Raw genomic sequence first — 27131 nt, 5'->3', positions numbered from 1 at the left:
ACAGTTCTGAGATTGATGATTCAATCTTTGTTTAGTTCATGTGTGCAGTTTGAATGTTCTTCCCGGGGCTGCATGGATATTCTCTGGGTACTACTGTTTCCACCCACGTATCAAAAGTATGCATACCAGACTGGGTGAACACTCTAAATTGTCCATTGGTATGAATGTGAGCCTGCATGGTGGTTTGACTCTCTGTGGCTTGCAATTGGCAATTTAGGGCTAGGATAGACTCCAGCACCCCAGTGACCAATGTGAGGATAAGCGAAATGGAATATTAATGAGTATTAAATACTGTATTGAACAAATCTATTTAAATTATATTTGTGACTGTGCAATGTGATATCCAGTAATTTTGTGTGGAATTGATTCACCTTATTTAGTTTAATGCTTGGGAATTTGATATGATATGTAAATCAATTAAGTGGAAGTACTAAAACCATTTTTAACAATTAGCTATGCCAAAAGGCAAGCGCAACCAAATATTTACTCACCTGCAAGTAAGGCTGAATAGCTTTTAGACACGCTTCAGGGATGTTTTCCTTTTGGAAATTAATAAGGGAATCAAGAAAAGCGTCCACTTTTGCCATCATCAGCTTTGCGGCTTTCCAACTACGATCCTTTGGGACTTTGCCGCCAGGCGACATTAAGACCATGACGGCCGCTGTGACATTGGTAACTGCTGCGACTGGAGAGCCAAATGACTTTAACTCTGTCAGGTTGTTCTAAAGTGAGAAAAAATAAAGGTAATCTGTATACAATTAAAGAGGAATGCATTTTGGAATGGTTTGCAGTGGGAAAATATGAGGGATGTGAAAAGGGAAAGGTTTGAGAAAAGAAAGAGATTAACCTGCACTGACTTTGAGAAGACAACAGAGAATTCAAATTAGTACATTTTAGGGAGCATTGGAGAGCTCTGATTGAACTGTCTGTTCTGGTTGTTTGAATAGAGAGAACCTTTTAAATGTAAGGGCTGTTTTTAAAATTCCCACAGGCGGCACATAAACCTATATGGGTTTCAGGGGATGAACTAAAATTCCCGCAGAGCATAAAGGATAGATTATTTTAGCTAAAATAAAATTGATTAGTATTTAATCCCAACATAAAACCTAAATGATTTAAACCAAAAGCAAAGATTGAAAATGAAAACTCACACTGAAGTATAGAGAAATATTGGAAAGACCCAATGAATGATAAAAGAGTGACCCACTTTATTAAGAGTGTTAAGTGCATCCTGGGCAGCAACGAGAGCTGGTTCAGTCTCAGCCAAGTCCTCTTCACAATCTTTTTGTTTGCCACGGACCACAATAGCCATGGCCTCCACCTTTTTCTCTTCCTCATCAGCCACTGCTTTCTCCTTGGACACCTTCTCAGATTCGACTCCAACCACCTGATGGCCGACACATTTTATTAAGCATGGTATTCCATGTGTTTTTAATGTGGGGTTTGAGACCTAAAAAATACATTGAGCCACCCAACAGCTAAGTACCAATTCAATTTTACTAAAGTATGTTGTGTATTTATTGTACTATTTATCCATGAGACAAGGGAAACCTGATGAATGTGTCTCACGTTCTGTGAAATTTATTTGAACTACTAAAATGTAGTCTGAGAAATGTGTGCATTAATCTCAGAGTCAATCCAGTATGAAAATCCTTTTAGGCTAAACGAGCAGATCTTTTTAACAGTACTTCCAATGAACTGGCTGTAAAACGAAGCAGCTAAAATTTTGAGGTAGCACAACACGGTGTCTTATGTCGTCAGAAACAAACTGACAAAATCACATTTAACCTTTTGAAATTTGGGTTAGTGGACACTATTTCAGGACAAATATCCCTTGTTATATGTATAGGAAGAAAGAAAATGATCTTCAAATGGGAAAATATCAACATCAGTGATATGCGCTTAAGTAGTGCGGACAATTGTTCTTGCCTGGATCAACTTGTCAGCGTCCTCATTCTTCTGCTTTAGCACTACTTCTTGAGCTGCTAGCTTCGCCTTGAGGTCATCAACCTGTCAAGATGATGGAACATGAAAAAGAGTACATAGGTTGGGAAGTTCAGATCAGCTGATACTCAAACTAAAACGGATATGCTGGGTGAGTAAGTAGGCAATTATATCAGGATCTTAAGGTTGGTACTGTACAGCTTGCCCAAGATAAACATTACAAGAATTTTTTTTCATGAAACATCATGAAAAAAAATATTAATTCAAAAATGTTAGCAGTTTCTCAAGACTATTTTAAGGTCTGAACAATTTTAAGACCCACAAAGCGTGTGGAAATATTAATTTATTTATCACAACTCAAATACCCCAAAATACCCTTATAAACAAAGCAGAAAGAGGAAGGATGAAAAATAGTGAGCGTCAAGTCTCCAGTCCACGGTGAAACATCGAATACACTACCATTCCCCCCCTTCTTCCTACTGCTGCAACGATATTTCCTGTATACGGGAGAAATAAAGTTATCCAATCCAATTATATTAAGGAACTGACCCTAAAAGATAAGATGCAACGTGAATGAGTCAGGTAGCAGAGGCCTCATGAGAATGTAGAAGAAGGGGAACAAGCAACCTAGGGTGACAAGCTCTTAGATGGTATTTACCACAGGTAAGTTGAAGAAGGGGCTTGACCTTAAGAAATGCCACCAATGGCTAACTCACACATACATACAACTCAAAGTATACATCCACATATATATTTATATTTTTATATATATATATATATATATATATATATATATATATATATATATATATATATATATATATATATATATATATATATATATATATATATATATATATATATATATATATATATATATACGGAATAGATATATTTTGGCAGAGTAATCCTCGTCTTTTGTTTGTTTGTTGTATCATTATTGTATTCAAAGTTTCATGGAATTGAACTATTGTAGATTTTAGAAACCTTAACATCTTGTCAAATTTCGCAATGCAACAAAGATGATTTGACATTTTAGGCAAACTGGACAAAAGAGCATCACAAACATTTTGGGCCCTGCAAGATTTGGCCAAGCACCAGGCAAGTGACCTTTAAGCTTATACCAGGGCCACTATGTCTAAAAAGATAAAGGGATAGGTAGGATCAAATGGTATGCATATCTAGAATAAAATACTATTTAAAATGCTATTTCCACACACAATAATACAGCAACAGTCAAATCCAGGACAGCCATAAAGAGACCTTAAGGCTATTAGAAAATCCTCATAACTCCTCGACAAATAGGGTTTGCATTTCTACCTGACTTCATCAAAATGCAGGGAAATAAAAACAGTTTTTCATGCTTGTCTTTAAGCTAATTAAAAAAATAGTGAATAGACCTTAGGCAAGACAGGCTTTTCAGATTGTGACAGTACAATGTAATGGATTCAGTCAAACATTAGAAGAGCCAAGTGAGACATCAGCATGATGAATAGGCAGGGACAAACAGCAAGGGGTTGTAAGGATTGTACGAGGTAGCAGTCCCAACTAATTGGTGCATGGAACATTGAATGTGTGAGATTCAATACATGTGAGCAGGCTAATTTTGTTGTTGTTGTTTTTCTTTAATAGGGCACTATTATAGAATTTAAGCCGTCAACTAACTCTAATTTCTCAATTCCTTGTACTGTATTCTGTTGTGATGGATATATCACATTTCCTTCTGAGAGTAATTCAATCCTGGCGACTATGGAAAAAGTTTGCCTCGCAGATGTTAGTAAATAACCAATGACACCAAACTGGAGAGCATTTAGCCGCTGCATCTTGGAAAGATACATCAAAAGCATTAGAACACAACTGATGTAAGCTTGTTTATTTTATGTGGGGGGACTGCATCAGGGTTCAGCTCTGAGTGTCTTTGCAGTGATGGTATAGGTATCCTCCTATAAAGTTTGTAGCTGAAAATTTGATCTGCAGTGAAGGCAGGAAGCAGGTGGCAGCACGCATCAGGAAAAAAAGAGCATTAGAGATTAGAGAGCAGAGTAGAAATAGTTGGGACACAGTGGGGAAAGAGTAAAAGTGGAAGACTTAAGTACTTGGGGTCAAGGTCAGGGGTAAGGAGGTGAAGAAAATGTTTCAAGCAGGCGGGAAGGTGTTTTATTTGACAGAAGAGACTGCTTGACTGAAGGGCAAGATCTATAACACATAGCGTCAGCGAGGATGTACGGATTCAACACATTTCTGCTAAAAATTTTTAAAAAAAACCAGAGGTGTATGGGGTATAAATGACATAAGGTAAAAAATACTTAATCAGAAGAAGAGCCTAGATGAGATGTTTTGGATAGGAAGTTAGAACAGGCAGACTTTCATGGTTTGGATTCATCCAGAGCACAGATAGTGAGTATATAATGGGAAGAGAGTGTTGAGGATGGAGCTATACAGTGAATAGTGGAGCTATACAGTGGATAGTTGATACATACTGAATTCATTTATGAAAATATATTAGTTTGACTATTGCAATGAAAACTTGCACAATTAGTGTACCCAGTTGCTTGTTTTGTAGTAACTTTGTACTGTAGAGAATGAGCAAGCGGAAAAACACAATTCAATGTTGAATAAACTAAAGCACAACCTTCAAACAAATGTAGAAAGAAAACACCAAAATGGTCCTGTAGAGACTGGATGAATCATACACTCACACCATGCCCTACAGCCTTTTAGGATTGTTTTTAACCCTCGTGGTCCTTATTTATCATGACCACGGCAGCCCCTGGTGAGCTGCACAACGTGCTGCACTGAATGTTAAATAACAGTGCTTATGGTAGTATGAATCCATCTAAAGGCACAGTGTGCATAAATAGGGGATGTTTTTGCACAGATCTGCTCTCTAATTAGAAGCTGTCCGCATTAACAAATGCTATTGTGCATGTGCGTGGGGGGCATAAAGATAGAGATCTCTGCATTTAAACACAATGACACATCTTTGTAGTGTGCAAGATCTACATATTTTTGAATTTGTGTGATTTTGTGTAGATTGACAGATTTTTTTTCAGTAATTGTTGAAAGGCTGAACTGTGCATGTAGGTGTTTGTTTGACGTGCATTTGAAAGATAAGGTTCATAGTTTTCTGCCGCAAAAAAAAACTTTTTATCTCGGTTTTGTTTTTTGCAGTATTATTTTTATGCAAAAAATTGCCCTTTTTATCCCCAGATCATTTATAGAGAGCGCATAATGAATGAGGAAATATGACTGAAATCTGCCTATTTGCTCTTTAATGCAATAAAGTATTCTCAGTTCTGCACATTGCATTTTTGTGTTTGATAAGGTACAGTAATTAAAAAGTCTTTAATAATCTGAATGTCAGTTGTTATATTTATTTAGGGGCCAGGTACATTTTAATGACTACATTATTAGGCTCAATCAGTCATTCATTTTCTGAACCGTTTATCATAAGACTTGGGTGCCAGAGCATATCCCAGCTAACTACATTCGAGGCTGAATTGGTGGCCAACCAATTGCAGGGCACAAGAAGATGGACAAACATTCGTGCTCACGTTGATTCCTAGGGGAAATTTAGAGTGTTCAAACAGCCTACCATGCATGTTTTTGGAATGTGGGAGGAACACAGAATACCTGGACAAAACACATGCAAGCCCAGGGAGAACATGCAAACTCCAGATAGTGAGGATCAATGTGGTATTGAACCATCGACTTGAACTGTGAGGCCGAATTGCTAACTACTCAGCAGCCCATAACTATTGGTCCTATTTTGTAAATTTTATGTTCCAGCATGCCCGCAATGTTATTATATGGAAACTCAGGGACATTTTTTTGACAGACAGTATGAGGGACTGCCTGGGGCACAATCCTGGGGGCATACCAGAGCCCTCCTCCATTTAAAAAAAATGAAAATATTACCACTCCTCTAATATACCCACAGGCAAAAAATAATCCCGCACTGACAAAATAAAAATAAAAAACATGGTTTAAATACACAGACAGGGGTTGATGACAATCACAAACACCTGGTTGACACAAGGGAAAGAGTCAGAAAGGACACAGCAGGTGAAACCCATACAATCATGCAGATAGGACACACAAGAAAAACACACTCAAATCAAATTCCATCAAAACATGACAGTGGTTTTGTCTCCCTAGAACCTGTGATTTTAACTTGTATCATAATTTCTGAACTGCTTTATCCTCAGTAGGGTCGCGGGGGGTGCTGAAGCCTATCCCACCTGACCAGAGGTGGGGGGATTGGTGGCCAGCTGATCGCAGGGCACGAGGACACGGACAATCTTTCTGAACAATTTTAAAAGGCTAGACATCCATTGTTGAACTCATTAGCCATTTATAACCAATTTATGGTTGTGTATGCCACATCACCAATCACACACAGTACAATATATTGACAATGTTAAAAAAAAGTTTGTATTTTTTTTTACTTATTTTTTACTTCAAACTTCGTTTTTTTATAATTTTTTGCAAAAATCACATAATTACAAACTTTTGACATTTCAGCTGTTAATCTGAAGAAAATCCAAAAAAAGAAAAGTCCCTACACTAAATTATATTGCTTGAAAGGCACTTCTTAGGTAACGTCTTATCAAGCTTCTCCCATAATAAATAATTGGGGTTCAACTCTGGAGGCTGTGATGGCAACTCCATTACAGATCGAATACCAGCTGCCTGTTCCCTAAATAGTTCTCACATGATTGCAGGTGTGCTTTGGATCATCCGCTTCTAGAAGAATGAAACTAGTTCCAAACAAGTACTGTCTACAGGCTGTGACATGGCATTGAAAAATACAGTGGTAGCTTCTTTCCTTATTCACATCTACATTTAAGAGTGCCTCATGCCATAGGTCAACCATAGTGAGGGTAATGTAATGACCCTTGTGTGACCCTTTGGTGCTGGAAAACCAGAATTTTGTACTAAGCAGCGGCAGCAGAAAACCAGCCTGAAAGGCTTTAATGGTCGCACTGAGTCTGGCACACTTGGATGCCCATCTGCTCGGCTTTGGTCAAATGCCAGAGTGATTGCCTGGCAATAAGATTATGGCACGTGATCTAGTTAAAAAAATAACTTAACCTTATCAATAAAAAAAGTTATTGTAATATTTGGACAGAAACACTGAAAAATTACAGTTTATTAAAACGGTTCTATTTTGTCAAATCAGTGAAATGGCAAATGCCTCTTTAATAAATTCAGGCGCTGCCATTTGTTAAGCCACACCTTAATAGACCAACTAGTCATTTTAAAAACTCCACTCATTAATACTGCATATCACCTCAGGGTTTTAGGATGCAGGAGCTAAAAGAGTACAAACGCACCTGACATCGGGCGAAAGGCGGATTACACCCTAGAATGGTCACGTAAAGATACACTAAAATGCCATGTTGTTATGTACCTCCATTACAAGCTTCACAAAACAAGAGAAATAATTGTAATAACTCTGCATGAACAATACCTGCGCAGTGGTGCTGTTAAGCTTCTGTTGTCCATTTTCCAGCCGCTCCATTTTACTGCTTAAATCTTTACTCATCTGGCCCAGCAGATATTGGTACAGTTTAATCTGCTCCAGGAAAGATTTTGGTGTTGTGTAGTTGTAGCGCCTCTCATTGGCCATGTACTCCCTTGAGGTCTGATTGACACTAATGTGGACATGTGCCATGAATTTACTGACAGATTCCTTCACTTGTGGCTGCAGACAAGGAAAAGACACATGCAATTGTCCCTTAGAAACACAGCAAAATCCATTTGTATTACAATATGACAGTGGTGGGGGTGTTAGGTTGTGCAAGGCCTTATCTCCTGGCCTAAAAAATATCTGAATTATAGAGTGATTTTAATTTTACTATCCATGAATAATTATTAAATAATTCTCAATTATCTGTAAGGCGGCAGATGGGTGCTTATCGGCCTCACAGCTCTGGGGTCCTGGGTTCAAATTCAGGTGTGTCCACCTGTGAGGAGTTTGCATGTTCTCCCTAGGCCTTCGTGGGTTTTCTCCAGGTACTCCGGTGTTCGCCTACATTCCAAAAACATGCATGGTAGGCTGATTGGACACTCTAAATTTCCCCTAGGCATGAGTGTGGGTGTAGATGGTTTTCCGTCTACTTATATCCTGCAATCGGCTGGCCACCTATACAGGGTGCTCCCTGCCTCTGGCCTGACGTCAGCTGGGATAAGCTCCAGCACCCCCCACAACCGAGGATAAAGTGGTTCAGAAAAGGAATGAATTAACTATCTGTCATCTTATTTTCATTTATTTTACCCTGGTAGTGCTGCTTCCACTTTGAGCTTTCATTTCGGGTGATGACTGAAATGCAAGGATAATCTGTATGACATCATATCTGAAATCTTTTTAAGGAATGAAAAGAGGACAGATTTAATCTAAAAATTAAAATGTTTTTTGGTGAGTAAAATCATTTTGCTAGAATGTGGCTATGTCTATCGAAATAATATTGCAATTTTATTAAGTTACTATTGATGTTTTCATTTATGTGTTTCAGCTGCAGCTGCAATAAAAGTTTTATAGCCATAAAAAATGTTATTGAGGGTTGGATTGATTCAGAGGGAGCAATACTGAAGGCTTAGGTGTAAAATGCACAGCCCACCACTGAAATGTGAACAGTTTTTACTTCAATGTTGTCCACTTCTTGCAGGAACCTGAGGCTGACTGATTCCAGTGCGTCCTGTGGCCATTCATGGAACCAGTCAATAGAAGTGCAGTTTATGACGGCAGGGAACTTCCTGCTGCGGACTCTCAGTTTAGTGCCTACTGGAGAAAAACACAAAGCCACCTACCAAACACACAAGCGCACAAACACACACACACACACGCACAGACTGTGTATGAGGTTGCATCATCCAATGATTAGAACTCACTACAATCAACATAAAAAATGATAAACAGAGAATAAATTATTGGAGCTACATCATTAAGCAAATAGACTCTCTGGCAGACTTGTGAATTAAAAAATTGTGGTGAGCTCTGGGCTATGTAGGACTGATTGGAGATTAACAGCTGGCTTGTTCTGAGGCCCAACCAGGTGCTTCATCACGCTCAAAAAGCATACAGCAGGCAAACTTCAAGGACTCTCTGATCATCAACAACTCAGCTAACAGCGAACAAATTTGACATGAAACTTTTGTTTAACACATTGTAGGCTGCATAGGGGGACACAGTGGAAGAATGGTGATCACGTCTGCCTCATAGTTCTGAGATCGAGGGTTCGATTGACCTTTCCATGGGGAGTTGGCATGTTATTCCCTTGTTGGTGTGGGTTTTCTTTGGGTACTCTGGTTTCCTCCCACATCCAAAAACATGCATGGTAGCCTGGTTGAACACTCAGAATCATCCCTCGGTATGAGTGTGAGTGTGAATGGTTGTCCGTCTCCTTGTTCCCTGCAATTGGCTAATTCAGGGTGTCCCCCACCATCTGTCCATAGTTGGCTGGGATACACCCTGACATCCCCGTGACCCTTGTGAGGATGAGTGGCGTGGAAAATTGATTAATGAACTTTCCCATCTCTTCATTATCTCTTTTTTTAACTTTGTCTTGCTGATTTTGATCCTTCAGGTTACATTTCTTTTTCTTAGATTGATTTTTTTTCATTCATTTACCAACCTAGCAAAAACTAGACGGAAGGTGAATATAACTGCTTTAAATGCGAAGACTCTTGGACAGACAATCACATCATCCACATATGATATAATTGTTTTCTGCTGATTTTATTATGATGTCAAGCACATTGAATACAATGTGTCAAATTTTGCTAAGTAAATAAATTTGCCTGGCCTTCAGTATGGAAATAATGTTGCCTTACATTTTGCTGGGATGATAAAAATCTATAATATTCTAACTCCTATACACGCTTTCTCTTACAAAAAAGTCTTCCCCAAAATATACCTAGCTGACGAAGCGTAGAATATTATCTAGTTATGTCCTCATCAAATCGGTCTTCCCTAAAGAAACTTCTTATATTTTGTTATTCTTACTAACACTAAACTCGACTTTCTCTTCCATGTATTCATACAGATCATTTCACATTATTACATGTCCAGTCAATACAGACATAGAGCCTGTCAATTGGGGATTGCCTTCCTCATTTATTCAGCCCTCTAGCTCAGTGTACAGAGCTAGGAGCGAGATATAGAGGTGCATATGGCTGGTGATGGGGCTGCATGGAAATACTGACAGGATAAGCAACCCCTCTAGAATTCACAGTCCCCAAGGGAGAACAAAATGCTTCAGCGTTTATAAAATTATCCGCAGAAAAACAGCAGCTTTTCCCAGTGATTTATGACAAAGACCGCCACATTTGAAAGTAGTATTCTGAAAGATCATTAAGGGGAAATTGTCTTAGGAGATGTTCATCTTAAAGCCAGCCATTTACCTATCTATGAAAATGTTTTTGTGCTGCAATCATAAATTAAGTGTGAGGTTAGAGGCAGCATGCTGAAGTTATATTAGTAGGCAATGGAGATCAAACAGAGAGGCAGATTCAGAGACAAATTAACGGCAAACTTTCTCCCTCCTTCCCTGAGGAGAGTCACTAAGAACAACTTTCTCTGGATCATTAGCTGTGAAATGCACAGTAACGGAACACACAGCTCTTTATACTGTATGTGTCTGAGTATCTGATTAGTTCACCTTGAGCTGTCTGCGAACCCGGTCGATGAAGAACTTCCAGCAGTTTTCTCTTGTATCCATCAATCCTGAGCCCCGTACCTCTGGTCTCACACTGCCAATGATGTTCTCCACTTCATCGTCTGGGAACAAGTCAGGAATCTCCCCTTGAATAAAAATAGGATTAGTATTATAGACACAAATATTAATTGAGGATTGTATTTGTGTTTTTTTTATTTTGTTTAAATACAAATGTGTTAATTGATTTTTTGCACATTTACTGTGAAAGCCATTTTCAAGATGGACTTTTCAAGAAAAAAAAGGTGGACGTCAAAAGAAAGGTCGGAAAACTCCAAAGCAAGCAAGCCTGTCGCAACCGGGAACGGAAATTTTCAGCACTAAATCGAATAAAAAGGTTTGTCAGAGATACAACAGGATAGGCTCGACTTCCAGCATTAGCTTCGATGGCGATAGAAAAGAAGGAGGAAAGAAAGGAGGATGGATATTGTGTAGAGGTAAAAAGGATTTTTGGTGAGTAAAATATGGTTATATTCCTAAATGATATGTCAATTGCATGAGGTTATTATTGATGTTTTTTTTTGTGTCGTATCTGTAGTTGCAATAGAGGTGTTATAGCCATAAAATAGTTTTTGAGGGTTGAATTGATTCAGACAGCTGAAGGCGTCGCTAGAAAATTCACGGACCGCAGCTGAATTCTAGTAATACAGAGATGAGAACACTAAATGTGCATATATCCTTAAATTTTGTTAAATGGCCTGATATGTCTGATTGTGGAATACCAAGAGGAACTAATCTCAACTTGACTCCTGGATGTGGATACCATTGCATACGATCGGTTTGTCAGTGTGTAACGACTTGCACTTGTATATTCCACTATGTTCTCATTCACCTACTGATGACGCAGTATCAGGCAAGGTAACCAGGGGAGGGAATCAGATCAACAGCCTCTTAGTTAGGGAACCAAAACTGAGCTACACTACTCCATATATACACAGCTTCATTTTTTTACATGAAATATGCTCGCTGTGACACCCAGTACCATATTGTGAACTGTGCTAGAGAAATCGCACCACAATTATGTTGGCTGTGACGTAATGTAGTTAAAGTCTCCCCCTCTTGCAAAAAACATGACAGACAGTAATTAGTGAAGCCTGCTGTTACCCGATGCCAACAGATCGTTGACCAGAACGAGAAACCTCTCATCTGCCACTTGGGCATCAGTCATTAAGAGCACCGTGCCAATATTCTTCACGCCAGCTTTGATGTAGAGTGAAGCCAGGTCACTCTGGGTGAGAGAAACACAAGAGTGGGTGAGGTTACACATAACAAAAATCTGCAGCTAGGGAATACAAGACTGTAAGCATTTATGGTGAGGATGCCATTTTAATTTCTATTATAGTGTTCAGGTACTGGAGGGATCATATATAAAAATTAAGCAGAAACTCCTCCAGTTTTAAAAAAAATGAAGTCAAACATCAATATACTGCAATTAAAACAATATTTGGACTTAAAACTGAAATATGCGAGATAATTTTTCGTTAAAAGTGATATCGATCCAAACATAACGTCAGTGATTAAGATAATCTAACACATTACTATAACACTTAAAATAAATAAATAAAAGCTTTATATTTATATATAGATTAAATTTATTGCAGAGTCCATTCATACCAAGCGATGGCTCTGTTCTGTTATTCCAATACAGAGTTCAAGCCTTTGCTGCCAATGAAATTTCCATCTGTCAAATTTAAATTTTGACTTCTATTTGTTGTACCATTTTGTACTTACTTTGAGGTCTGTGATACTGTAACCCTTTCTCAAGGTGATTTGGAAAACCTCCAGATTAGAGATGAAAGCAGCCAATCGAGTCAGACTCTGCTTACCACTCCCGCCTACTCCAACCAGCAGTGCGTTACCCCATGGAGACTCCAGAATTCGATTTATACGGCAGCTGCATGTGGAGTTAGAAAAAGGCAGATGAATGGGCTGGAGTGGATGATAAAATGTTAAGGCAGTGTTGTTTGTAAAAGCAATCTGATTCAAAAAGAAAAATGAAAAATGCAACAATGAGGTTATTTACTTTTCCCCTTTTAGCACCAACTCCCACTGTCTATGTACACTATCGTTTAAAGGTTTAGGGTCAACCAGGCAAGTTTTTCAAGAACAGTTACACTTTTTTTTATTAAAAAAATCCTCAAAATGATGAGAAAATACCACATTGGCCCATATATAAGACAACCCTGATTATAAGATAACTCCCTCCTTTTCAAAACTCAAGTTTGAAAAATAACTTTGTGAACACCAAGTTCCATTTTTATACAGAAAATAATACGGTACTAGCAATGACAGGAAAACATGTTGAATTAATTTTATCCTTCAAACTACGCTTCAAAAACGGTATATGCTTGTGGAACACATTTTATGTTTTCGATATATCACATTACGCTGATGGAATTGTGGCAGCAATCTAACTCCATAGAAAGCACAATTCACAGGCACATACAAACGATGTATTACTTTAAGTTTTAAGCATTCCTTTTCTATTTCTTATGAGCATATGTGTTAGTCAAAACAACTCCTATCAATGTAGAAGATTCATCACAGACAGTGCCATAATTTGAAAGTTTCAGAATACACTCCATTCCTCATATTTGAACGTGTAGTGGTCTGAACGCGTAGTGGTCTGAACTCCCCGCTGCCTTTGTGGGTTTGATTACTGCGAGTGAGGGTTGCATCAAGAAGGGTATCCGGAGTAAAAGTGTGCCCAATATTACAATCTGCAATTTTCCAATCAATTGAGGAAATACCCATTCACTGGACTACCATGGATAATCACTACAAGGTAGGCCAATAAACACAATTGTTACTTTGACAGCCATTTATGGTATAGTGAAGTGAAAAAACTAACAATTGCCAGTGAAAGAACAAATCAGAGATTCATTTTAGGCCGGTTTACGGGGAGCTGATCTTTGAAGTTGGCACTGATTCTGAGTCGCAAATGTCGTTACAGAACTACATTTTAGTTTGTCATGTTTTAGTCAGCAATGGCAAATAACCTCTGACAGTCTCATATCTCCGCTTTTGACAGCCTGGAGAACAAAATGGACCTATTCATTTCAAAATACCTGCAAAACTGGTGTCTTTTCGACAGACAATTGGGAATATGACAAAACTACTTAATCTCTATCTTTTTTTTGGAGCTTCTTTTATTATACCTCAGATTTGTAATGTTCTACTCACATGTGAGCCATGGCATCCTCAAACAGCACAAGGTTGAGTGTGGCATTGACTTCATTGTAGCTGTCCAGTACCTCCAGCAGGTTTTTATTGAGACTGCTCCAGGATTCCACAGCCATATACCGGGGCTCCCCAAGGCCGTTGGCAAAGTGGCAGTACAGGTTCATTTTCTGGGTTTTTTCCAGACTTTCTGCCATGTCCTTAGGGAGGAGGTCACACATGGGCATGCACATATACACACGACCCTTGTCAGCATAACATTAGTGTTATGGTTAAACAGTTTAGACAGGGGCACAGCTGAATATCGCAGTGGAACAGAGGTTGACCTATTTCATTTTCACTTCAGCAACTATTCCGAATATTTCACTGGAGAGGTATGGTATTTTTTCCCCGCCAACATCATGTGCAGGCAGCCTTGTTTCCAATTCACATCTATATTGTACTCTATTGGAAACTGCATTTGCATTACACTAAAATGGCTTAGTACATCCTGTCCAAAATGTCTTTAAACGGTTGTTTTATTGTACACAGGATGAAAAGAACTTGAAACTAGGGCGCATAATGTTCTATGAGACTTTTGTTAGTTAACAAATGTTGCAGGTAATGTGTACATTTGTGGAAGTATGGATATACATATAGTATGCTGCCAAGTTACCTATTGGAGTATGACTTGTGTGCATGCTGTGAACCCAGGGAGCATTGTGAACCAAGCAGAAGACAGAAAACCATTAAAATGTTTTCCAATTTGCTGGGCTTGACAGCACAAGCCCTGACAGCCAGACCCCCATACCATTCTGATTAATATTCTCTACAATGCTCTCTCCTCTCAACACCCACCCATTTTATGAGCATTATTTTCAACCATCTCTCTTCTTTGGTGATGCTCACCAATGTCAAGGTCCAAACCGCAGAGCAGGTAGCCTAATGACCTCCCCCATCCCTTGTTTTCCATTTCAGAACTTTGTAAAAACTTACCTCAAAGAACTTTTTCACCGTGTCTGCCTGCAGCTTATCAAAGAGCTGGAAGTCCTTCTCCTCAACAAGCTTGTCTCTGTAGACACGATTGGACTCGTGCAGGTAGATTTTCAACAAGTCCAGAGGGGATTTCAGACACTCAGCAGTACTGAAGAGAATGCCCTGCGCAGGAAGGTAGAAAGGGAGTTTACTGTTTCATTCTGATTCTGACGACAAAATGTTGAGAAATGTATTGAATGTCAACTATGTAAATGATGTTGCATCAGAGCATGTTTTATCTTTTATTCGGAATGTTTTATCGGTACTGACGTTTAAAGACAGTTGGATAATATAAGTGATATTACAAAATGGTCAATGACATGAAAATGAGCTGTCATTGGCAACAAACTAAACTGTTTATACGACGGTCTAATTAACTTCTAACTTCCAGCAGTTCTTAGGGATATGAGAGTAATAATATAGATAATGAAAGACTGAAGTTTGGATGGATTATCACATAAATTAAGCCAAGTTAAAATACTCAGATTGTGGCATTAAGACACAAAAAAAATGCTCAAATAATGCTTTTCTGTGTAAGATGACATGAGATGACTGCGAATCACAGTTTTGACAAGGATATCCATATTTACAATGTTGTATGCTTGTAAAAAGTATAAAAAAAATTAATATTTTTAACACTTTTTAAAATATTCTTGTCTACTTCACTTCAATTAAAAAAAATATCAGGACATTGTGTACAGTTAAAAAGGATTTTTGGTGAGCAAAATACGGCTATATTCCTAAATAATATTTCAATTGTGGGCCCGGTTCTGATATCTGAAAAGCTCCATTGTTTGTATTTAATCACTGAATGCTGCTAGGAAGTGGATTTTACCTCATTTTAGTGCACTTTATGCCATTTTGCCATAAACGTCCATCACAGTCTTTTCCCGGGGAAATCACCCACCTGGTACGGTTGTAATGTCTGAAAAGCTCCAGTATTTGTATTTAATCAATAAATGCTGCTAGGAAGTGGATTTTACCCCATTTTTATGCATTGATTATTTTTTATGTGTCACAGCTGTAGCTGCAGTCGAGGTTTTATAGCCATAACATAGTTTTTGAGGGTTGGATTGATTTGTTGAAGGCCCTACGAGAAAATGCATGGACCGCTACTGAGTTCAGCACAAATGAGATTGGTGAATCCAGCCACTGAGTCAATGTTTTGATTAATTCTGGCTTGACTTAACAAAAACTAAATTTCTTGATACTAGACTTTGGAGTTGAAGACAGTGTACTTTACTTGAGACTTGATGACTTAAAAAACATATCTTTGGTAGTTCGTTTGCAGATAAAATTCATTTTAATAACGACAATGTAATGGCTGGAGGATTTGTCCGTCAATCTAGCAATTGTTATCACTTACCTATCAAACAGTAAGACCATTTCTTTGTCAGACAAATACAAACCTTCTCATTTCAGCCTAGCCTTAACTGGGAATTCTCAAAGATAGATCAGATATCAGGTCACAATAATACGATGAATTGGTGATGCCTATCAAGTTTACTTCGAGCTGCAGTACACTTCATTTGTAACTAAAATGTGGTTTATGTATTAATTAATTCAAAGTATTTACGTTAATGATTGTAAACTCAGAATAAGAGAAGGAAATAAAGAAGTGAAAGTATCTTGGAGTCTTCTTCACTAATACACGCAAAATGTTGACCGGCCTACAGTGAGGTACATAAGGTATCAATGCGACATGAGGACGAAGGAGCTAACTATTCCTTGTTTTTTGTCCAGACGTATGAGGTGCATGTCTCCTGATGTACTTTATATAGCATAATACAATCAAATGTGGTTCATTAAACAAATAGAACTTTCTTGTGAAATGTTGTGGGAGTGCGGCTTATAGTCCGAAATTTACGTTAAATAACTAAACAGAAGTTAGTGTCTGATCAGCCTCAAATAAAATACATTTTTCTACCCTCAAGAAAAAGTTCTCCATACATATCAGTCATCTGAAACACCAAACTGCAAAACTACTGACAAAATAGCAATACATTTAAGTGGTCACTTTTTTTGTAGTGTCATCTTAAATATAATCCAGTACTTTCTACCTTGACACCTGCAACAACGGTTGATTCGTTCAGTCCTTTGTGACCCTGCTGGTATTGGTTATTCTTTCAGCATGAGGGCTTCAGTAAATTGCTCACGAGGTAGGGGAAGCGAACCCAAATCCTCTGTTTTGCGGAATCTACTACTGAGCATATATAGAAAGTTTACATTTTGTTCCTCATTTCCCAGGGAAAAAATAATAGTATAACATCTACCGTTAAGTGCAGTATGATGTCAGCTTTTACATCACCCCATTTTAATTGGGACTTTTAAATGATTATAGTATAGTATGCCTATATATTATATTATCATAATAAGGCTTCAGTGCTATATTCGTCAATTCCCAGGTGGATTTATGAAAATTGAAGTTTCTCCAACCAAAGGGTTTGAGGCATTAATTATACAATGGAGTGTGTTAAATCATGAAGCCTGCCCTCCATGAAGCTGTGGAATATTTTGAGTTAAATATTGCCCTGAGAGCACTTCCCTTGTTGAGCTTTCTTGCCGATATTATATTCTTTAAATACATTAAATCATCAGTAATACCCGTGCGAGTGGAATCCCATCGTACATTTCAGCCTTATTTTTCTAGCTTTCAGGGTGAAGCTGTTAAATAAATAATCATTTAAATGAAAAATTAGCAAAAATAGCTTGGCTGTATCAATGTGGGAAGTGGAGTCATAGAAACAGAGTGTGGAATAAGTTTACAGAAGTCAGTGATTTTTAACGTGGCCTTTAACATTATATAGTGATTAGATTAACCCAGGGTTGTTTCACTAAAGGATTTCTCACACGGTTAGCTCCCTTTCCAAAAGAGTATTTACGGAAAATGTGTTACCTGGAATATATTGGATAAATCTCGGAGATTGAAGATGTAGTGGAACTTGATTGCAGTGGGAAGGAAGTTAGAGGCAACCCGCATATGGAGATCCAGTGATAAATGGACTAGGGTGGGACAGTGATTCCGTATGGCAGCTGTGAAGCCATCTTTCTGCAAGTGCTGCAACAAAATTGAACTGTATATGGTTGCAAGGGCATCGTCTCCAGGGAATGACAGGGTAATAACTGAGAAATGCCTCTGTGGAAAAAATACATTATACATGTAAATGTAAACAATAAGCAGGTTAAAACAAATGCATGTCTTTGGAATGTGGGAGGAAACCGGAGTACCCGGAGAAAACCCACACAAGCCTGGGGAGGACATGCAAACTGCACACAGGTTGACCAACCTGGATTTGAACCCAGGTGCCCCACCATGAGGTCGACGTGCAAACCACTCAGCTGCTGGGCCACCCTACATAATAATGATTAAATAATAAACAACAACACTTTTCTGCAAAATAACAAATAGGTTTCCATTCAAAAAGAATAGTGATTTGAAAGATTTGAAATTGTGTTAAGCTGCAGCCCAAATGTTCTGTAATTATGCCTTTATCCTCATGAGGGTTGCAAAGGTAATGGGATTTATCCCAATTAATCCTGGGCAGCAGGTGGGGTTCACCTGTTAATTTCAGGGTAATTATGCTAAGTATTATAAATATAAATAAATAATTTTTGAAAAAAAAATCATAAAACAGAGTAAAACTTCCCTGTTTTGTCGGTTATTCCCAATACTAACTAATATGTTCAAGAAATTTTGAAAATGTGAGGGCATTGTGTAAAAATACCTGTAGCCTCGGATTGATGGTAAAACCTCCAGCTGTGGGGTTCATACAGGATACGTATTGAACATGGTGAATTTCTTTCAAAAGTAGTTTATTGCGGTCATACCTTTAAGGAGATTAGGGAAGCAGTGAGGTAAATTAAAAGTTACCTTTGGACAAAACTGCATTTAGCCTCCCAGGCACAGCCCAACATATCCCCAATAAAATCCATATTTGTCATCAACAATTTCTGAGTCATATGAAGTCAACAAAGATGTCATATTTTATTTGCTGAACAATGATTTCTATTCTAGCCAATGACAAAAACTTGTTCTTACACCGAATCACAAAACCTATGTAACTTTAATAGATTACCCATATACAACATTAGTCATATCCTGCTTAGTTTTGATTCAGCAAAACGATGCTCAGCATTGTCCCACAAATGCAGATAAAGTAACATTATCTAGACCTGTGTCGCATTACATTTGACTTACACATGTGTTTATCATATTGTATATAGCTAATGAAGCGACCTTTCGTAATCCTGGAAAAGGAACTCGCTTTCACAACAACCGCAGTTTCTGTGGTTTACTTAGTATAATACATCCAGCAGCCGCTTATGAAATGAACCTTTCTGTGTTCATATATGTGAAAACAGCCAGTTAGCCAATGTGATGATTCGTGAACATAATAAAACGTAAAAATAAATAAGTTATACCAGTTTATATATAAATATATGTGTGTGTGTGTGTGTGTATATATATATATATATATATATATATATATATATATATATATATATATATATATATATATATATATATATATATATATATATATATATATATATATATATATATATATATATATATATATATATATATATATATATATATATATATATATATATATATATATATATATATATATATATATATATATATATATATATATTCTATCATACATATTATGGATCAAATTAAAAGAGCTGTACCAGTGGTTGTAGTCCATATGTTGACGTATTAGTGTGTGAGGTTGAACTGTGCCATATGCATCCACCTCAGGCATATTCAAGTCATCTATGAAGTAAATCAATCTTTTCTTGCCAGGAGGACCATAGCTGCGGCCTGCCTTTTTCTCAAGAGGCTTTTCCATTATACCTATGCAGAAGACAAATAATACAAGTGTAATGAATGTCAAACTTTATATTTACATATAATTATCGGAACTAAGATTTAGGTGTCGCTGGATGAAACAATACAGGTTTGAACCTTGCAACATTGCAGATGTAGTGTAATAGTTGAAAGGAACATTTGTAACCACAAATTCGTCAGGGTTGAGTGATGCAAGTTTAGCCCCAACCAAGAGCGACTTCCCAGTGCCAGCATTGCCAACGAGCATGAAGGGCCGACGGTGCTCCAGTAGGCAGTCCATGAAATAACGGACACGGATGGTCTCTGCTGTGTGAACTAGACAGGCCTGAAATGAAAAGTCACATTGACTGTGTGTAGAATTCAAGCAATGATTAATTATTTTACATTTAATTTAATAGTTAAAAACTCAAATTCTAATGAATTTGGGATGTTAAATGTACTACTTTTTAATATATACTCATTTGAATACAAGGGAATGTTCATACTGAGGATATTATTCCTGCTCCATTTAAATTTGATGCCTTCAGTTCTTTCCAAAAAGATTGATTAAGGGCAAAAACAAGACTCAAAAATTCACCCATTTGAACCCCTTCAATAGATTAAGAGGTTATTTGAAAATAGGTGAGTGTTTGGGTATCAGGTATAAAACAAAAATCTTTAAAAGGCTCAGTTGTTCACATGAAAGAATGGGGGAAAAGTCCACCAATGTGGCAACAACTGTGTGAGCCAAAATCAGTTCACTGGTTTTAGAAATGTTGTTTATATATGTGAACACATTGCCAGGAATTTATCTATTTAATTTTCTAAAAAGCAAGTACCAGATGGTGTAATGGTACAAGGGCCTGACTATCAACTGGCGGCATGAGGACAATATTTTTTCTGAGTCATGGTTTGAACATAATTGCAAATAGTTGTCGATCTTGGTAGTTGCGTTGTGACTGACTGAGGTCGTAGGTAACATTTCACCCAAAGTCAAGTGGGAGAGGTTTCAGATTTTCGTGACCTTTCCTGGAATAAGGAGTGTTGTGGATGGCCCTTGTTTGGGCCAGCATTAAATTGGCTTCCAAGCACCAGATTGCAGATCCTGTTGCCAGTGTTAGGTTTGTGGAAAAAGAATAATATATATATGTATATATATATATAGGTGTGCTAGACCCTCACTCCGGGCCAGAGGCTGGGGACACCCTGAATCGGTGGCCAGCCGATCTCAGGGCACAAGGAGACTTTGTCCAACATATGTAAACCAAAATAGAGTTGTCTTGTAGTATTACCATACCTGAATCGGGGTGTTCACATCCATCTCAAACATGGGCACCAATTTGGACCAGGGTTCAAACTTTTTGCTCTCTGGGTCAACATAGTAATCAAACACTGTGTCTTGAGATGGGAACTTGATGGTTTTGAACTCTGCTACCCACCACTTGCTGAACTCCACTCTGTAGTCAACCATCTTCATTCACAACAAGACATGGAGTATCTATCAGTCAATATCCTAAAATGGCTTCTTATATTTAATGTGTAGTATTCACATTCCCATATATTGTAATACATTATATGTGAATACAAACCACACAACAAATACAATCAAAAAAATGTGGCACAGCCACATAAATTAAAAAGAGAAATAGGAAAGATAGAAGCATTTCTTAAATGAATTGGCTATAGACTACAGGTTACTACAGTTACCTGATCCCCATCTAACTATCAGTTTCTTGCCTTCCATTTTTCCTGCTAGACTATTTGGTCTTCTGTTTCAGTATTCCATTAAAGTCTCCGGTCAATAAACCAATTAGCATTTAAATGAGTCTGTGATGGTGAAATAAAAAAGAATAAATTTGTTGAAGAGGGAGCGGTTTTCTCTTTTACCTTATATGTATGAGGCTCTCCTTTTCTGAAATATTTCTGCCATTTATTTAATCTTAAATCAAAACTACATTGAATATGAAGTTTTACACACAAGTGGCAGCCGGTAGCGGTAGCTCCGTCTGCTCTTACTTGTTTTGTGATTTTGCTGCTTTTCTGTCTTAATGATCTGATTTAATGTTTCTTAATGATCCCATATACTTTGCTTTGCTTTGTACTTTGTGCTTTGTTGTTCTGCGGCCTTTGCGAACTCGGCCCCATCCGTCGCGTAGCTTGGTTTCTCTCTATCTATTTATGTCTAAAATGCCTTTCCTGTATCTGAATTCTCACCCTCTTGCTACTGTGACAGTAAAATTTCCAGAATAGGGGATGAATAAAGTTATCCAATTCAATCCAATACACATGTAGAGGGTTGGATCAAAGCTAAAATAGGTTTGATTATTTGATTGATTCCCCCAACCACTTAAATATAAATATGTCTAGATGGAAGAGCAGTACCTGGTCCCGGAACAAGGCTCCCCCAAAAGCCCAGACAGCAGCAAAAACAAAATAAAGCTCATAGAGTTCCTTCGCAGAGTCTGGCGGTACAGTTTCTGGAGTCAGCAGACATTCGAGCAAATGGCAAAGCATCTGCACCATGCTCTGGTCAGGGATCGGGATAAGCTTTTTAAACCTGAACAAGAAATACGACCATATTTCATCATGATTGAAATCCAATGTAATACTCAAGTCATGCATACATAGTTTTCGATTGGCATCTAAAAAAACACAATGAAAGGGTTATTTTTGTACCTTATTTTGGACCTTTCAAATTAAATTACTTTGGCATCCGGGTTAATAGAACATTTTCGAAGGCATACTTGTTGGATGACATCATATTTTATTTTTGCCCAATTATAAAAATGTGCTAGAATCTGGCCAATAAAAATGTGTGAACCCTTGAACATACACAACGACCATGTTTGCATGCTAGTGCATTTTGCACGCAAGCGTGTCATGTTTTAGTGTGAATACATGCTTTGCATGTTACGCCTTATGTATGTGTTAAACACATAAGTGGCACCCACAATGGAGACTGCATCTTTTAATTAAATATGGTATGACTTTTCGTCTCAAAAATTTGGTTATTGAACATCAAACTATGTGGTCACGTACGCATATACACAGTATGGGATTTGATTTCGTGATATATCAACTCAGGCACACAATATACTGCCACGTGTTTACTTTAAGAAAAAAAATCACCTCCATCTCAGGGCATCCAAGCAGGAAGGGAGGTACTTGTCAAAGAAAATGGTCAGGTTAGCCCTCTCAGATTGCACCTCTCTCCTGTCAATCCAACTGGAGACCCAAGAGTTCCAGCCTAGCTCTCCTGGGTTTATGTAAAGGATTCCTGAAGACAGTGAGGCAAATTAAGTTTTGCTTGAATAGACATTTACAGTACACCAATGTAATCCATGAAATGATCCACTATAATAGTATGTTTAAATAAAACAAGGATACTAAAACTGTATTGCACTCACTTTTACACTGCACATGGCTAAATGACTAAGAAAGGGTTATTCTTGGAATTTGAGGGATTAGGATTCAAGTTGCCATGAAAAGAATCACTAAAACACCATTTTTAAACAATGATAATGAATCTCTCATGAAATGATTTCGTGAAGCTTCAGTTGGGCTCGTTCAACTGAAACAATTGAGTAGTGTGTGACCCGGTATGGGAAAAGTTGGCCACCTAATGAACATCATATGTAACTTTTTAAATGCTCATTTTTTATATATTCTGCCCATTAGATAGACTGCAAGTGAACATGGGCCATACAGCAATAACAGTAATGATCTTCAAATCATTCTGTTAATAGCATTAATACACACTCAATAAATATAAACTACAAATAGACCACTCCAACACCAAAAAAACGGGGGTGCTGATGAGAGGGAAAAACATGTGCAGCACACCAAGATTCCAGAACCTTGGAAGCGCTCTACAACATATTCCCTTCTAAAAAGAAAAAAGAAACAGAAGGGATTTCTTTATTTTACAATGCCTGTTAAATATTTGCGCACAGCAACTTTTGATTTGGAGCAAATAAATAAAATTAAAGATGCTTGTCAAAATTTCTGCAGGTTTTATTATTCATTACTTTTCATAACAAGGTAATTGTCGTATATTTTTTCGCACAACAGAACAAAACACTTTTTAAAATCCCGTTTTATATATATTTTAAGTAAGTTAATGTAGTTTCATCATTCAATAATGAGGAAAGTAATTTATTTATTTCACAGAAGCTTGAAGTTTCAAAATTGAAAGACACAATATGTGATAGTTATTGTGATGATTATCAATAGACTGATATATTTTTTTCAAATTGTGATAACATTTTTACGTCATATCGCCCAGGCCTAGCTTAAAAAATAGTGCTGAAAATGTGCAAAGAGTGAGACAATGTATCTCTGAATTGGTGAATAAGAGTAATGTTTTGGGTGGCAGGTAAATTAATTGATTGAAATGAAGTCACTGAAGTCAGAAAATAATTAGTTTTTTTGTCCCAGTCCTTTACTATATAACGACTGAGAACCGTCAATTACAAATGCATGATTTCCTTTTTTCCCCAGGACCTATTAGAGCTAGACAATCTGTCATAAAAATTATCACTTTTTTTCCCTCTCATACCGTCCAATCGTGATTCTTTCCAGAACTTTTTCAAATGTCAGTTTTCTATTTGATTACTAGTAGCTGTGTATAGTAAACATGTCATTGAAATAAAAGTACAAAATGGTAAATAAATAAGGAAGCAGGGTGGGCAGGTGGTTGTCAGCCTCAGAATTATGAGATCAATGGTTCAATCCCTTGTTTGGACCTTGCTGTGTGGTGTTTGCATGTTCTCCAGACGCTTGATTGAGTTTTCTCCAGGGACTCTTGGGATTATTGGGAAAAAAACGGTGTGCCTGGAAAAAAACAATGCAGTCTACGAATGGAATCCATCCAAACACCACACGGGAAATTCGGAATCCAACGAGCAATGAACCCCTTATTTCAGAACTACTCTCGCACCAAACTGCGTGACATTCTTAGCATAGTCCCGCATATAAAATGATGTTTTTTTGCATTTAAATAAGACTGAAAAAGTTGTTGTCGGCTTACATTCGGAGTCTTTACATTATTCCTATTCACAACAATAGATGGCACCAGATACCTTAAAGGGAATGCTGAACACTTTGATGGGTAATTGAATTGATTGCCTTTACAGTAATATCTTGAGATATCAACTCTAAAGAAATACATTTTACCCATCATATCCCATACCTGCTCTTGATACCGTCGCAGGTGTAGCAGTCTGAAGATGGCTGATCTCAAATAATAGTCTCATGGTTGAGTTCAGAGGGATTCGTTCATTACTGGCCAGGGTCAGAACCTGGGACATGGAAAGATATTCTTTTTCTACAGTTCCGATAGCATAGTAGATACTCTACATCTTCATTGTACCTGCGATGCGTGTAATCTTATGTTTTGCATTACTGTAGATGTTCTCACTGCCATTGCACTTCTATTATGGCTACTACTACTACTACTACTAACCCCCTTTAGCTTTATTTCATTTGAATGTCATTTTAACTGTGTTCTATTTGTAACTATGCTGTCACTTAGCCTAAACCTTTGTAAAAAAAGTGTTTTTAATTCTCAATGGTACATTTCCTGGGGAACAAAAATAAAATGAGAATTGTTAGCAGGTCTGCCTCACAGTTCTGAGATCGAGGGTTCAATCCCAGAACCTGACCTTCTTGTGTGGCGTTTGCCTGTTTTCCCTGGGCTTGTGTGGACACATTTTCAGGGTGTACTTCATGAATGGTGCCCTTAGTTGGCTGGGATAAGTTCCAGCATACCTTGTGACCTTTATGAGAATAAGCGGTGTGGAAAATGAATGGATAATAGTAGAATGAATAATAAAATAAAATACTACAACTAGCATTGTATTCATGTAAACTTGACACCTTTGGCAGTTTAACTTCATACCTTGTTGTCATCCATGACTGTGTTGAGTGACTCAATCCACATTGGGTCAATGTCTCCATCCAGTACAATCCACTTTGGGCCATTGTGACTAATGTTGGATAATTCCCGCATTATACTAGAGAAAAGACCTAGGAAATACAAAAGATGTATATTTCTGTCAACGTCTTTTAAACATCAGATTTCACAAAAATCCCTAGTCACCGTCTTTCCACTCCCTTGTTGATGGATTGATGATGCCAAAAAGCTCATCATTGGTTACAGCTTTTGGGTTAAGATCCATCCACACAGGACGACGTTTTGTGTTCTGATATGTTTTTTGGAGTGACCTCAGCACCTGGCTCTTCCCAGTACCAGCATTCCCAATCACAAACACTGAGTGACGAACATTCAAAAGCTCTTCTAACTGCACCACCTAACACAACAAAATGAATAAAATATTTAAATTTTTCTAATTGTATAATAATGAATCAATAAACTGACAATGACAGATTCTCATTTTTGTTCCTCTTCACATAACACTTTGCTTTTATAAATGAAAAGAATAAAAGTTCTGTTCTGTTGCATGAATATGCCTTATACCTTTGCTTTTTACCAGTTTATTATTATTATTATTATTATTATTATTATTATTATTATTATTATTATTATTATTATTATTATTATTATTTTACAGTTGCACGTTATCATTTATTTTCTTATATTCCGAACTCCCACCGATATTAAATATAGCACAACTTGATGCTGTGACTCCTTTGTTAATGATGTTTAATACAATTTCTAGGAGTAATTTCTAGATGTTTTGGAATATGAAAACTCATTGCATTTTCATCAAACAGCAAAGCTTGCCTTCCACAGATTCAATCTGTTGATATAATTTAAAATGTAAATTAAAGTACTTATGCATGTGCTGACCAACTAATATACAATGTAATACATACATACATACATACATACATACATACATACATACATACATACATACATACATACATACATACATACATACATACATACATACATACATACATACATACATACATACATACATACATACATACATACATACATACATACATACATACATACATACATACATACATACATACATACATACATACATACATACATACATACATACATACATACATACATACATACATACATACATACATACATACATACATACATACATACATACATACATACATACATACATACATACATACATACATACATACATACATACATACATACATACATACATACATACATACATACATACATACATACATACATACATACATACATACATACATACATACATACATACATACATACATACATACATACATACATACATACATACATACATACATACATACATACATACATACATACATACATACATACATACATACATACATACATACATACATACATACATACATACATACATACATACATACATACATACATACATACATACATACATACATACATACATACATACATACATACATACATACATACATACATACAT

At 37.1% G+C, this 27131-nt stretch overlaps 1 protein-coding gene across 1 annotated transcript in view; it reads right to left on the bottom strand.

The window, feature by feature from the left end:
* Positions 1–27131, bottom strand: part of dnah9 (dynein, axonemal, heavy chain 9) — a 126025-nt gene that overhangs the window by 42063 nt on the left and 56831 nt on the right. Inside the window, 20 exon segments of the mRNA XM_077739642.1 lie at positions 492–722; positions 1208–1387; positions 1930–2010; positions 7418–7651; positions 8592–8753; positions 10608–10750; positions 11766–11889; positions 12393–12555; positions 13845–14041; positions 14817–14978; positions 17752–17991; positions 18581–18683; positions 19554–19719; positions 19831–20038; positions 20990–21163; positions 22075–22249; positions 22822–22969; positions 24884–24992; positions 25592–25719; positions 25793–26003. Coding sequence (XP_077595768.1) covers positions 492–722; positions 1208–1387; positions 1930–2010; positions 7418–7651; positions 8592–8753; positions 10608–10750; positions 11766–11889; positions 12393–12555; positions 13845–14041; positions 14817–14978; positions 17752–17991; positions 18581–18683; positions 19554–19719; positions 19831–20038; positions 20990–21163; positions 22075–22249; positions 22822–22969; positions 24884–24992; positions 25592–25719; positions 25793–26003 — 3339 coding nt within the window.

The sequence above is a fragment of the Stigmatopora nigra genome, chromosome 18, assembly GCF_051989575.1.
Source record: "Stigmatopora nigra isolate UIUO_SnigA chromosome 18, RoL_Snig_1.1, whole genome shotgun sequence".
NCBI lineage: Eukaryota > Metazoa > Chordata > Actinopteri > Syngnathiformes > Syngnathidae > Stigmatopora > Stigmatopora nigra.
The sequence above is the reverse complement of the archived record's forward strand: the minus strand, read 5'-3'. Positions and strand labels throughout refer to the sequence as shown.